Source organism: Xyrauchen texanus, chromosome 26, assembly GCF_025860055.1.
Source record: "Xyrauchen texanus isolate HMW12.3.18 chromosome 26, RBS_HiC_50CHRs, whole genome shotgun sequence".
NCBI classification, from domain to species: Eukaryota; Metazoa; Chordata; class Actinopteri; order Cypriniformes; family Catostomidae; genus Xyrauchen; species Xyrauchen texanus.
Window position 1 is genome coordinate 20067476 of NC_068301.1, and position 14099 is coordinate 20081574.

General features: G+C 37.1%; 1 protein-coding gene across 1 annotated transcript in view; it reads left to right on the forward strand.

Moving 5' to 3' along the window:
- LOC127620361 (adhesion G protein-coupled receptor B2-like) overlaps positions 1-14099 on the forward strand; it is a 449688-nt gene that overhangs the window by 231907 nt on the left and 203682 nt on the right. The window contains exons 3-4 of the mRNA XM_052093573.1: positions 9384-9464; positions 12089-12274. Coding sequence (XP_051949533.1) covers positions 9384-9464; positions 12089-12274 — 267 coding nt within the window. The remainder of the gene's footprint in view (positions 1-9383; positions 9465-12088; positions 12275-14099) is intronic.

Genomic DNA, 14099 nt, shown 5'->3' on the forward strand with positions numbered 1-14099 from the left:
CATTCTTTAGAAAGGTTGGCCCATATTGATAGGATAGCATCTTGCAGTTGATGGAGATTTGTGGGATGCACATCCAGGGCACAAAGCTCCCGTTCCACCACATCCCAAAGATGCTCTATTGGGTTGAGATCTGGTGACTGTGGGGGCCATTTTAGTACAGTGAACTCATTGTCATGTTCAAGAAACCAATTTGAAATGATTCGAGCTTTGTGACATGGTGCATTATCCTGCTGGAAGTAGCCATCAGAGGATGGGTACATGGTGGCCATAAAGGGATGGACATGGTCAGAAACAATGCTCAGGTAGGCCGTGGCATTTAAACGATGCCCAATTGGCACTAAGGGGCCTAAAGTGTGCCAAGAAAACATCCCCCACACCATTACACCACCACCACCAGCCTGCACAGTGGTAACAAGGCATGATGGATCCATGTTCTCATTCTGTTTACGCCAAATTCTGACTCTACCATCTGAATGTCTCAACAGAAATCGAGACTCAGCAGACCAGACAACATTTTTCCAGTCTTCAACTGTCCAATTTTGGTGAGCTCTTGCAAATTGTAGCCTCTTTTTCCTATTTGTAGTGGAGATGAGTGGTACCCGGTGGGGTCTTCTGCTGTTGTAGCCCATCCGCCTCAAGGTTGTGCGTGTTGTGGCTTCACAAATGCTTTGCTGCATACCTCGGTTGTAACGAGTGGTTATTTCAGGCAAAGTTGCTCTTCTATCAGCTTGAATTAGTCGGCCCATTCTCCTCTGACCTCTAGCATCAACAAGGCCTTTTCGCCCACAGGACTGCCGCATACTGGATGTTTTCCCCTTTTCACACCATTCTTTGTAAACCCTAGAAATGGTTGTGCGTGAAAATCCCAGTAACTGAGCAGATTGTGAAATACTCAGACCGGCCCGTCTGGCACCAACAACCATGCCACGCTCAGAATTGCTTAAATCACCTTTCTTTCCCATTCTGACATTCAGTTTGGAGTTCAGGAGATTGTCTTGACCAGGACCACACCCCTAAATGCATTGAAGCAACTGCCATGTGATTGGTTGATTAGATAATTGCATTAATGAGAAATTGAACAGGTGTTCCTAATAATCCTTTAGGTGAGTGTGTATATATATATATATATATATATATATATATATATATATATATATATATATATATATATATAGATAGATAGATAGATAGATAGATAGATAGATAGATAGATAGATATACTGTATACAATGCTGTGCAAAAGTGTTTCACAAAAGCATTTGTCTTAAGATGGTTATTTATATCTTCAGCTTTAGTTTGTCAATAGGACATATACATTTTAGACTTCCAAACATTCCTTTTGCAAATAGAAAAGAACAGAAAAAAGAACAGGGAACCTTGCAATAGATGGCATGACCCCAGCAGAGCCCCCCACTGAGCATCGAGCACTGAGCGTCTAGGGTTACGTGAAGAGATAGAAGAAATATAGATTGCCTAAATAGATAGAAGAACTGTGGCGAATTCTCCAAGAAGCGTGTAACATCCTATCTGCCAACAACAAAGTAAAATTGTATCCAGGTGTACCTATGATAATTGGTGCTGTTTTGAAGGGAAAGGTGGTCACACCAAATACTGATTTAGCTTGTTTTATGTTTACAGCACCTTATGTGATGTTAATTGATATACAAAAACATATACACTCAGTCAATGTGATCTCAGTGATTTTGAACATGGCAGGATTGTTTGTGCCAGGCGGGTTTGAGTATTACTGTAACTGCTGATATTCACACATAACAGTCTTAAGTCTTTAGAATTTTGCCAAAGTCCATTCAACATCCGAACCCAGTGACCTTCATCAAATACTTTACAATTGAAATCCCCGAGACACAAAACCAAGCTGAGGAATGTCTTGAAAGGTCAGTTAAGTAATTTTTTTAGCCCTATCAATTCTTTATGGCTGCTTCCACTACAGTTTGCTTGTCTACATCAAAATCTATTTGTCTGCAACCCTTAAATCATAATTGTTTAATGGGGAAGGCCCAACACATTGTCCTGAACTAAGGCTTTTGTATTATTTACTATCTATTTGTAGCTTAATGGCTGCTCAGCAGAGATAGACACTTTTATAACAACTGTCCACCCCGACCAGAGATATTGTCTTATTTACCACTCAAATAACTCATCGGAAGTAGCGTGGGTGAGCTGGAGATAAACAATGGAGAGTTGTTGATGTTCTTGTGGAGAAGCAGGCTTCTGTTGGAGATGCACTGCTGGCATGTGGTGCTGATTCTTTCTCTTGAGCTGATGCTGATTACCACTTCTTGTGGTACATCTGTTTTATATCTGACTGTGGCTGGAATGGTGCCTCCATGTGATTTGTTGCAAAGCTACGTGTTTTAGTGTACTTTGAGATGCACTTTTCACAACTCATTACCAAAACTGCACTCTGTTGTGTAAGGGAGACCAGTTGCTACACACTATTTATTCAATCTATCTATCTTTCTAATAGATTATTAGATAAAAGTTAACATGAATGACATATTCTTACACCTATGACAAATGTAACACTAGTTATATATAAAAGAATGTTTGACTGAATTCCAAAATTTAATCTTTAAAATACATTATGAATTCTATTTCATCAAAGTATCTAGTTATTGGATACATTTGAGTAAAAAACAGTTTTAGATATTTCAGATAACTTATTTCAAATAAATATAATGCAGGTCCAACTTAGATAAAGGTACCACTTTTTAACTCAGGATAAAAGTATTTTGCTTTAAATAAGTATTATTTCTGACAGCTAAAACAATAATTACCATATAAATGTGAAACATATTAATTAGATTAATACTACTTAATACCAAAGTAAAGTGTTATCAATGCTCATTCTTATTAAATATTTATCATTATAAATATATTAATTACATAGTTTCTTTTGCCACATATAAATCTTTCTTAAACCAATTATATTAGTTGTAGAAAATTAATTGTAAAAAAAAAAATATAATAAGAGTTGCCCCAGCCTCCCCTACTTTAAACGTCATGGATACTGCTGTAACCTCTGTACCCTGATGGAGGGAACGAGATGTTGTGTCGATTGTAGTAACATGAGGGGTCTTTCTTGAGAGCCTTGCGTACCTCTGAACTTGAGAAAAAGCCAATGAGAAATTGGCAGACAGAATTTGCATGTCCTGCCCCCGGACATACGGGTATAAATGGAAGCGTACGTCTGTCTGTCAGTCAGGTTTTTGCACTGAGGAGCCGAGAGTAAGGTTCAGCCGTTTACAGAGGTAGGTCTAGTGTAATTGCAAGGGGGACACAATGTCTCGTTCCCTCCATTAGGGAACGGAGGTTACAACAGTAACCATGACATTCCCCTTCTATCACTCACTCGATGTTGTTTCGATTGTAGTGTCACCAGGGGTCCCATTTAAAAATGCCATGCACCAAACTGTGTTACGTGAACTGCTGATACAGGTGCAAGCAAGCTACTGCGTGCTAGAAGCAACTGTATTGGCCGACATGACTATCATGGGAGGAAGCCGGACAGCCATGGACTTTTCTCTCTCTACGTTTCTTGTCATAGACCATAAAGTGGGGGGTATCTTAATGTCATGAAACTCATCGGGGAAGGCGTTCTTTTCCATTCCTATTCTTTCAGGGGGAAAAGACTCTGCGGAGACCACATCCTGCCCAGGCTGGGGAGAGGAAACATGTGGCCAATACGTCAGATGGGTTGCAAGGCCACACGTGGAAGTGGCGCGGTGGTAGGTCCTACCTAGTATGGAAAGAGCTCTACAAACTGCGACCGGGGGCAGGGAGACTGCCCAAGGGAGACACGGGTCCACCAACAGGTAGTTGCCTGAAAAGGGAATTTTGGCCTGTGGAGCACTACCCCAGTACAGACTACTTGAAACTCGTAGTGGGTCTGGTCGCAAATTCATCCACTGAATTCGCAGGCCAGAGGGCTAGGAAGAAAGAACATCCAGGGAACACAATCTTAGAGGCTAACTTGGGAGAAAGAGCGCACTGGATCACTTTGGTGAAGGGTGCTATGTGCAAGCGGAATACCCGGTCAGTTTTTCCGCATTACCGAGTTCTACTTGCTCGTACCTGACAAAACACGGGACAAGTCCGACTCAACCCTGAGATTACAGAATCTCGCCTTTAGTCTTTAAACAGCAATGCTGTTTGGCAACAAAACCCAACAAAGGGTTTTTGTACCCCATGCATGACTCGAGTTGAGGGGGTAAGTGAAGGGATGTCATCCCCCTTGTTGAAAGACATATAAAAAAAATATCCACCTTGTAAATCAACCATCCTCCCTTACCATCCCCTTAAAGGGATAGTCCAAATTTTTATTTGATATTTTGTAAATCATGAACAGACTTTCTTCTGCTGAGCACAATATTTTTTTTAGAATAAGAAGAAAATTTCAGCTCTGTAGGTCCTCACAATGCAAGTGAATGGGTACCAACATTTTGAAGCTTCAAAATGCACATAAACGCAGCATAAAAGTAATCCATATGACTCCAGTGTTTAAATCAATATCTTTAGAAGCGATATGATAGGTGTGGGTGAGAAACAGAACAATATTGAAGTCAGTTTTTACCATAAATTATTTCCCCTGCCCAGTAGATAGCGGTATGCACAAAGAAAGCAAATCCCCCCCACCCTCCTTCTTTTCTTAAAAAAAGAAGATGAATGAGAAAGTTATAGTGGAGATTGATGGTAAAAAAAGACTTAAAAATTGATCTGTTTCTGACCCACACTTATCATATTGTTTCTGAAAACAGTGTGACAGTATTGGTATCATTCACTAGCATTGTATGGACCTACAGAGCTGAAATATTCTTCTAAAATCTTTGTTTGTTTTCAGTAGAACAAAGAAAGTCATACATATCTGCAGTGACATGATGGTGAGTAAATGATGTTTTGAGTATTGAATGAGTATTTTCATTTTTGGGTGAACTATTCCTTAGATGATCCATTGTGTTGTGTCATGTTACTTAGAACTAATCATGCAACATTTAAACATATTTTGTGTTGCCATATATCACAAGATGCAATCCCCAATCAGATCTTTACACTTGCACAGTTTGGAAATATTCTGCCAGTGTTAAACTTTAGTTACACAATCTGGCAATCATGAGCACACAAGCACTCTCTCCACTGTGAAAAGGTGCCGGTGTTCTGAAAACACTGGTAAGCAGGTCTGTTTGAGTTAAGCGTACACATGACACTTACGCCAATGAAGGTAATACAAATTTTCACTAGTTTTGTGCACCTTTAAAAATGGCAAAGAGAACAGTTTAATCATAGCACTAAAGTCAGGTGTGAAAGTGAAGAAACAGACAATTAATCATCATAATCACAATTATTTTTTTGCCATTTAATCGTCAGCCAACTTTCATAATTGTGACAACCAACTTGAGAGTCTGTTTTACACATATTGTATTATAATTATTTATGATCATATTACTGTATATTCACATATTACAAAATGATATTAAAAGAACACATTTCAGGTTTGGTGTTGATAAATGAGTATATACAGTAAGGTGGGGAAATACGAAAAACGTTGGGAAACACTGCAGTATGGTTTTATCATTTGTACTGACGTGCGATAAACACAAATACCGATTAGAGACTGATGAAGCGTCTGCTGTTCCATTCTCAACAACTGGATGTTATTGACAATTGCAACTGTACACTGGATGCTTTGTGAATACAGCAGGAAGGAGCAGGGTGGTGGTTAATGGAGATGATATTAACATCTCCTGAAAGATGGGGTGTACATGTTATTGGGGAAATGTACTGTAACCCTATCATGCAAAGACATGAAGCAATGGGTCTAAGGGTATTCCTTTGCCCTACTCTTTGGACTTTACCTAGATACAAAGATGAAACTCCTTCCAGAAAATGTTTATTCTACCTTTATCTTACTTAAATGTGTCAGAGTGGTTGCCTTTGAGAAGTTGTGGTCAGTGCGGGTACTCCGGCATATTAATTGTGTGGGAGACCCAGGCTCGAGTTTGGCTCGGGTCAAGTTTCTATTCCATTTATATTTCTTCCCCTTGAATTCCTGTCTCCTACTGTTGCTATTTTCAGAATGACATACTACTGATATTACAGCAGTATATAATATTTATACTGTGTGAAAAATGAGCAATTTCTGTAAGCATTAACAACAAACCAGAGGTAAATTAAAATGTATTTCTTGACTCATCATTTGATTGGACTGACAATTTTGAATACACTTTATATATAAAAAATGCAACATAACAGTTTTAATTTCCATGATGATAACTGGATGACTAAATTGAATTGAAGTCATATGAAACAATGTAACATACTTCAGTTTGAAATGTCTGTTGTGGAATAATGCTTTGTAATTTGTATTGTATACTCTGTGTATACTATGAAGAATTCAATATATAGTAAGCTACTATTACATTCCAAACATAGCCTATGTCTATCAATAAACTGTGGCAAAAAAAGAGAAATGCTCTATAAACTAATTGCTAACAAGAGACAGTGGCAGAGACCCAACAATGAACAACAGAAGCAGAGTGGAGAGAGGCGTAGGAGTGAGATACAAAAAGAATTGAAAAAACTCCCTCCTTTCCTGACACGACTATTGTCTTTTTCCGTGACAGAGTAAATTAGTGTGATCGTCAGCTTGCGTGTCTGAGCTATCATAAGCGTATTAATGCAGGCCCTGTGGGACATGCTGGTAATCAGGTCTGTTTGACAAAGCCAATGGGATGAAGTCTCTGGAGTATATATCCATCCCATGAGCTCCAATGTATGTGATTGCTGCTCTGTTTGCCAAAAAAAAAACACCTCTTTCCTTTTCCCATGATGCATTATCAGTTTGTTCTTGGTCTATTCTACCTTACAAAACCAAAATTCAGTGACTGAAACAGTGAAAAATGGCTTCAAAGGTTTGTAATTGTCCTGTCTGATGTGGATAATAAAATAGTTTCACTGGATTCTCTGAATTTGAGCATAATTGAGGCGAACTCATTTTTCACAGGACAGATCATTGTCTAAGAAACTCAATTGTGACTCAAATGTGTAGTTGCTGCATTTTCTTTTTCCTTTGGAGTCCAATATTTATGTTCTCTCTCTCAACCAACCCTGTACTCTCTCATTTTTATGCAGTTTCTACTTATGTTTAAATATTAAAGACGGTATATATTTAAGTTTTCTGTTTGCAATACAGGGCTAAAGGTTTTGTGTCCTCCACTGTTCAAATACTTAAATAAACAGCTGAATCTTTAACTTTTCACTAGCTTCTGCATTTAAAATCCCATCTACGCTGACCTGTGAACTACTTTCCACAGCGATAGAATTTAATTCAAACCCAAGAAAGTTGCTGCAAAACTGTGGTCTGTTTTGGGAGCTTATTTCTCCACCTCTTGACTAAGATGAATTTAGCAATGGATTTGGGAGCTTGCTAATGAATACATCACACCAAATAAAATGGGATTTTGTTTTGTTGAGGCTGAGGATGTGTTTCATGATTGTGAATTATTCTAAGCATCTGTAAACTGTAGAGTTTGTCTTTGAGTGGTAATTTAGGAAACGCCTCGGAGAATCCACTTTGTCTTCCAGTGTTTTCTTCCAAATCTTTCTTCCGTTCTTCCTGCCATGTCCTATGGATATCCTCTCTTCCTGCATATGCCTGTGGAATTTATTAGCATCGTATGCAGTTCATCTCCTCATTTACGCAGAACAAAAGGTCAAGTCGACCAATCAGCTCGAGAGAAGCGAGTGCCACAGACTGAAAAAGGAGCCTGGCTCTTCTGTACTTTCTGAGAGCCAATGCAGTAGAATTTTATGTGTAATCAATTTAAAGTGTACACATTTCAGAAAGACACTACACTGAAACGTGTTTGCCAATATAACATCAATCCTTTTTTATTTTATTTTTCTGATAATCAGCACTCAGTTGACTAAAAAAATAAAATTGAAATGTGTTCTAACCTTAATTAAAGGGATATTTCACTCTAAAATGAGAAAGCTGTGATTATTTACTCACCTTTTGTCATTACAATCCCAAATGACTTTCTTATATGAAACACAAAATGAGAACATTTGAAGAATGTTTATACTGCTCTCTTCCATGCGATGAAGATGGAAGGGGAATAGGGCCTGTCAACCTCCAAAAAGTACAAAAGTGTACAAAAGTCAAAAGTACAATAAACGTAATGTTAAGCAAGTTCACTCATGTCTACAAAGGCAGGTTTTGAGAATCAGACTTATTTAAATGTCACTTACACAATGGAAATTTAAATGAATGTTTGTGCTGAGCTCTTTACCATGTATACGTAAAACAGTGCTAATAGTGTGTTGGCTTTACAAGTTTTGTGATTTTACACCAATTCAATACTAATACAATGTATGTGTTGCAGTATTATAAGTATTGAACTTTTAAAATACGATTATTATATGAAATGAATGTGTTAAAAATGGTTGTTGTGATTTTATAAAATTGTTAGTTCTTGCTTCTGAAATCTAATTGGATGAGCCACGTTTGAAGGTGTTGTAATCACACTTAAAAATAATTATATGTTAATATGCCAAGTCCAGTGTTGGGGAGTAACGGGATACATGTAATGGGATTACATATTTAAAATACAAAATATAAGTAATTGTATTCCATTACAGTTTCAATTTAAATCATTGGTAATTACATTCAAAAGGTATTTTTTTTTTTTTACTGAAGAGATTACTTTGCATTTTATTGTCATTTGTTTAATTTAATATTTAGTCCTTTTAGATGGAAACATTTATACATATAAATGATGTGATCCAAAGTGAATTTGAACAGCGGTGAAACACTTTCTTATGATATGTTCCATTCATACGAGCAGACGTAAGTTTGGAGCAGAAGAAATAGAAATAAACCTTGTGTAAATTGTCATCTTTACACTAAGCTAAAATGCTATTACTAGCCATTTTACATGCACATGTTACCATGCATGATCATATTTTTTATTAAGAAAATTCAAGTTGGATCATATTTTTTTTTTCCCGTAAGACCTTTGATATTATGGCAAAAATCATATTCTTCATAATAATTTTTTTATTGTTTTCCTGTAAAAATATCAAAAATCCTTAAAACAAGATAAATTAGATTTATCTTGTTTTATAAACAACACTGCATAAGATACTAGTTCATCTAATGAACTGTTACTTGGCAGAAGAATTGTTCATATTGATTTTTAACATATGTTTTTGTAATTATTGATGCGATTATTTTAATTTTATTTTATAAAAGCACTCCACTTCACATCATGCCCAACACACATTAACCATGGAAAAATCACCAAATCATGACCTTTTTTGGCTTACTTCTTTAATATATCATATTGTTTTGTGTGTCCTCCCAGAACCTGACGATGACGAACAGAAGGTGAAAACACAGAGGCCACGGTCAGCTGACCAGCCAGGTGTGTTCCAGGCACAGACAGGTGATCTCCATCTCCTTACCTCTTGATATTGCTGGTTGAATTGCATTTCAGCACCATGGACAGCACTTTGATGTTATTAAGGAATATAGTGGTTTAAGCTCAGTCAACAGTATTTGTGTCATAATGTTGATTACCACACAAAATATTTTTTACTTGTTCCTCCTTTTCAGTAAGGCACTTAGAATGGAAAGTTAATGAAGGCCAATCCATAAATGTTAAAATATTCAGTTCAAAATTATAGCCACAATACGTAAACAACATCCATGATTGTAGTGTCATAATATTGTTTACTAACATTTTCTGTGTAAAGATAAATGTAAAATTGTATAACTTAGTTACCATGATCACATAACGCTGTACACCATAACTGACCATAAAAATAACTTTTTAAACATTTTAAGAGCTCTTATACAATTATAAACTTTACAAACCATTCCGCCTTAAAACCCTCCAAAAATTGGACCCATTCACTTCCATTGTAAGTTACCCAACTGTAATCTCAGTTTTACTGCACATTTGTTAAAAAATAAAATATATAATTTTTCTTTCGACTTGTCCCTCATTTTCTTTAATCAACATTATGTCACAAATGGTTTCAACTGAGCTTAAGTTGCATTGAAACAGGAATATTCCTTTAAGGCATAAAGTGAAAAGGGGTCTGGACATTTGGAGCACCCCATGGTACTAGTCCTTAATCCATATATATATTTTTTTCACCTCTTCCTTTGTTTTAAATCTATGAATTGTACAAAATATAAGCAATGAATGGCCTTATTAAAACTACTGAATATCCTCTTTTTACTTTAATTGACACAGCACTTTTTCCTCTGATCTCATCACAAAAACTCATGTACGTAAACTCCCGTAGGCACGCCTGTCCCCACCAGCCCCCAAAACTCTATTCTCCACCCGTCAGCTCTGCGGATAAGGCTAAGCTCTGACTCACCACATGCAAATGAAGATGTGATGCGATTATGAGACGTGCAATTAATTTAATTTGCCCATTCGCTCCGTGATGTTGCCTCTATCCAAGGACACGGCATTTAGAAACAACATGAATGGAATTGGGGAACTTAGTCGACTGGATTGCCACCCACTAAGTGCAGCCCAGGCTTTCGAAGTTGCATCTGCTGTTAGTGTCCTTTCAACACCTCTCAAAACACCTTTTTTTAAGTTGCTGGAGGCCTGGGAGGGACAGTGGAAAGTATAAATACCTAAATAAACTTAAAGGAATAGTTCACCCAAAAATGAAAATGCTCTCATCATTTTCTCAACCTTATGCCTTCCCGAATGTGTATGACTTTCTTACTTCAGCAGAACAAAAACAAATGAAGATTTATAGCATTTCTTAGCTCTATAGGTCCACACAATGCAAGTGAATGGAATGGGTGCCAATATTTTGAAGCTCCAAAAATCACATATATATAAATAAAAGTAATCCATATGACTCCAGTGGTTAAATCCATGTCTTCAGAAGTGATATGATAAGTGTGGGTGAAAAGTAGATCAATATTTTAGTACCTTTTCACTATAAATTCTCCTCCCTGCTCAGTCAATATCCACTTGAACTTTCACTTTCACATTATTCTTGTGTTTTTGGCAATCCACATTCTTCATGCATACATCCCCTACTGGTCAGGAGGAATAATTTCTAGCAAAAATGTACTTAAATGCTGCTGAATTGTTGATCTCCCCCACCTATCATATCACCTCTGAAGATATGGATTTAACCACTGGAATTTTATGAATTACTTTTTGCTGCCTTAATGTGCTTTTTGGAGCGTCAACATTTTGGCACACATTCACTTGCATTGTAAGGACTTACAGAACTAAAACATTCTTCTAAAAATGTTAATTTGTGTTCTGCAGAAGAAAAAAGTCATGCACATCTGGGATGGCATAAAGGTAAATGTAAACTGTAAAAGTAAATGATGGGAGAATCTTTCCTTTTTGGGTTAACTATCCCTTTAAGGCCTAAGGTCCCTCACAGAGCTGTCTACCTCATTTACCATCTTAGTTGTTGTAGCCTTCCTTCTGTCTCTCACCACAAAATTGAAAGCGTCATTATATAGTTTCCCAGGAAGTTATGTGTTCTAAGTTCGCAATGCATTTAGTGTGGTCCAAAATCTGAGAACATTGAAAATCTGAGATTCATATTCTAATGTAAACCTGAAATAAACAAAGCTGAAGCATTTAATTCAATATAATGTAAAATTACAAAAGAAAAAAGAAAAACTTTCTTTCTTTCTTTCTTTCTTTCTTCTTCATTTTTTTTTTTTTACTATTTTTAATCCATTAATAAAATGTAAGCAAATTTGTGACACTGACCATTTTAATTCACTTGTACAATTTGTCAGATTTCCTTGCTACCATTGAAGCACACAAGATGCTCTTTGGAACATTCTCAAATCATGCTGAGAACAGGGCTCTTCAGATTTTGCACAATCATTTAGAAACAAAACGAAATTCAAGTAAATGTATTCCTAAATGAGAAACATGTCAGCAGTTTCTGTCTGAGTCTGGCCATATATGACTTTGTTTGGTAATTTGTCTGGGATTTCAACATTTCTCCCTCTTTCTCTTTCCAGCTCTCACTCACTGTCTCTCTCTCTTGTCTTTTGTAGGTGACCCAGCAGCAGAGGAGTGGTCTCAGTGGAGTGTGTGTTCGCTGACATGTGGGCAGGGTTGGCAGGTTCGTTCACGTTCGTGTGTGTCCTCTCCTTACGGGACCCTCTGCAGTGGCCCTCTGAGGGAGACACGACTCTGCAACAACACTGCCACCTGCCCAGGTGAGCCGCAGCATCAAGCAGGTAGTGTACCTCCATGCTCTTGGATGCACACATACACCCTTACATTTCCAGCAGTATGCATTGCATAAGCACTGTACACAAATGGTACACACCATTAAAACATTTAGCTGAATGTTTGCGAATGCTCTGTGAAGTGAACATTTGCCATAAGAAGAAACCGATATGATCTAGTGCAGTCTGAGATCATGTCATATCAATATTACTCCTTTCACCCTACACACACACACACACACACACACACACACACACACACATTTTGGTGCAGCTATAATTATGAGGACTCTCCATATACATATTGATTTTTATACTGTACAAACTATAGATTGAATCCCCTAACCATAACACTACCCCTAAACCTACCCCTCACAAAAACTTTCTGCATTTTTTATTTTCTATAAAACATGATTTAGTATGTTTTTTAAGCAATATAAATTATGAGGATACTAGAAATGTCCTCATAAACCACATTTTCAGCATAATGCCCTTGTAATTACCAGCTTTTAACCTAAAATAAAGTCCTCACAAACCACTTAAACCTGCCCACACACACGCTGGCACTCCCTCCACTGTATGCTTAAAATACACATGCACGCATGCATGCATACACTAACACACACACTGCATTGCTAGATAATAGTTCTATAGAGGATAGAGTGTCTATTGTGGCATTGTGTACAATGGGTACTATTGAAACTCTTTGTATTGCATTGATATCTTACAAGACTTCCAATAGCATTTTTGTTGTGCGTGTACTTGAGTGCACTTTAGTGTTTGTGAATCAAAATATCATTGTAATGAAAATGTGGGTCGATAATAGTATTATTATGTAGTAATCCATGCTGCATTTTGAATAAAGACTCTCTGCTGCACATTGTGCCTAACAACCCCCTAGCCATGACTATATTCACAATATTGTATGGCCATGAGTGCTAAATGTCCCTTTCCACAGACCTGATGGGGTATTGTTTTTTTTGTTTGTTTTTTTTTTTTTTTGCATTTTGTTGGAAATTAATGGAGTAGCTGATTTTACATGGAGATGTATTTGTGACCTCTTTTACTCTGAATAATTTATTAAGTGCACCTTGAATGATATTCTTTCTTTGTCTTAAAACACTTAGTAGTGGATGGTAATTTATTTTCATATTTTATTTGACCTTTGTTCAAGAGGTTCATCAGCTGTGTAGGTCATTCTGTGTGCTAATTCTATATTTATGTAAAACAGGGTGACTCAATTCACCTCTTATTGTGCATTCAGCCAGAGTTCTATATTAATCGTCTGGGTTGCCATGTTCAGCACTGGATGTTTTGCAGCCTTTCACAGTGTACAGATCAGTACTTTAGAACATGATTTAAATAGATAATTTGTCATCATTTACTCACCCTCATTTAGTTTCAAACTAGTAAGACTTTCTTCTGTGGAAGCTAAAAGGAGACCAAATTTAGTTTTTTGGGTAAGCCATCCCATCAAGGACAGCATTAGATGATTTTAGTCAAGCAGGCAAGACTAAAGAGAATCAAAAGGGAAGGATTTCTGCTGGAAACATTTTCTTGCAGTGGATTGATTCAGAACAAGAATCAATGAGGCTTAGATATGAATGACTGACATTAAGTGCAGACATGCAAACATTTGCAAACATAGATTTTCAATGCTCAAGACAAAAAAGCTGATTTTAGGGAACTACTCATCAATACAAGGAAGTAAAATGGCCAGCAATAAGAATGCAAGATGCTTGCTCTTGGGTTGAGCATTTTATACTGTTTATGCTCACAACATAAACAGACAGGCAATGTTTACTACGGGGGAAAGAATTGGCCAGGAAAGACA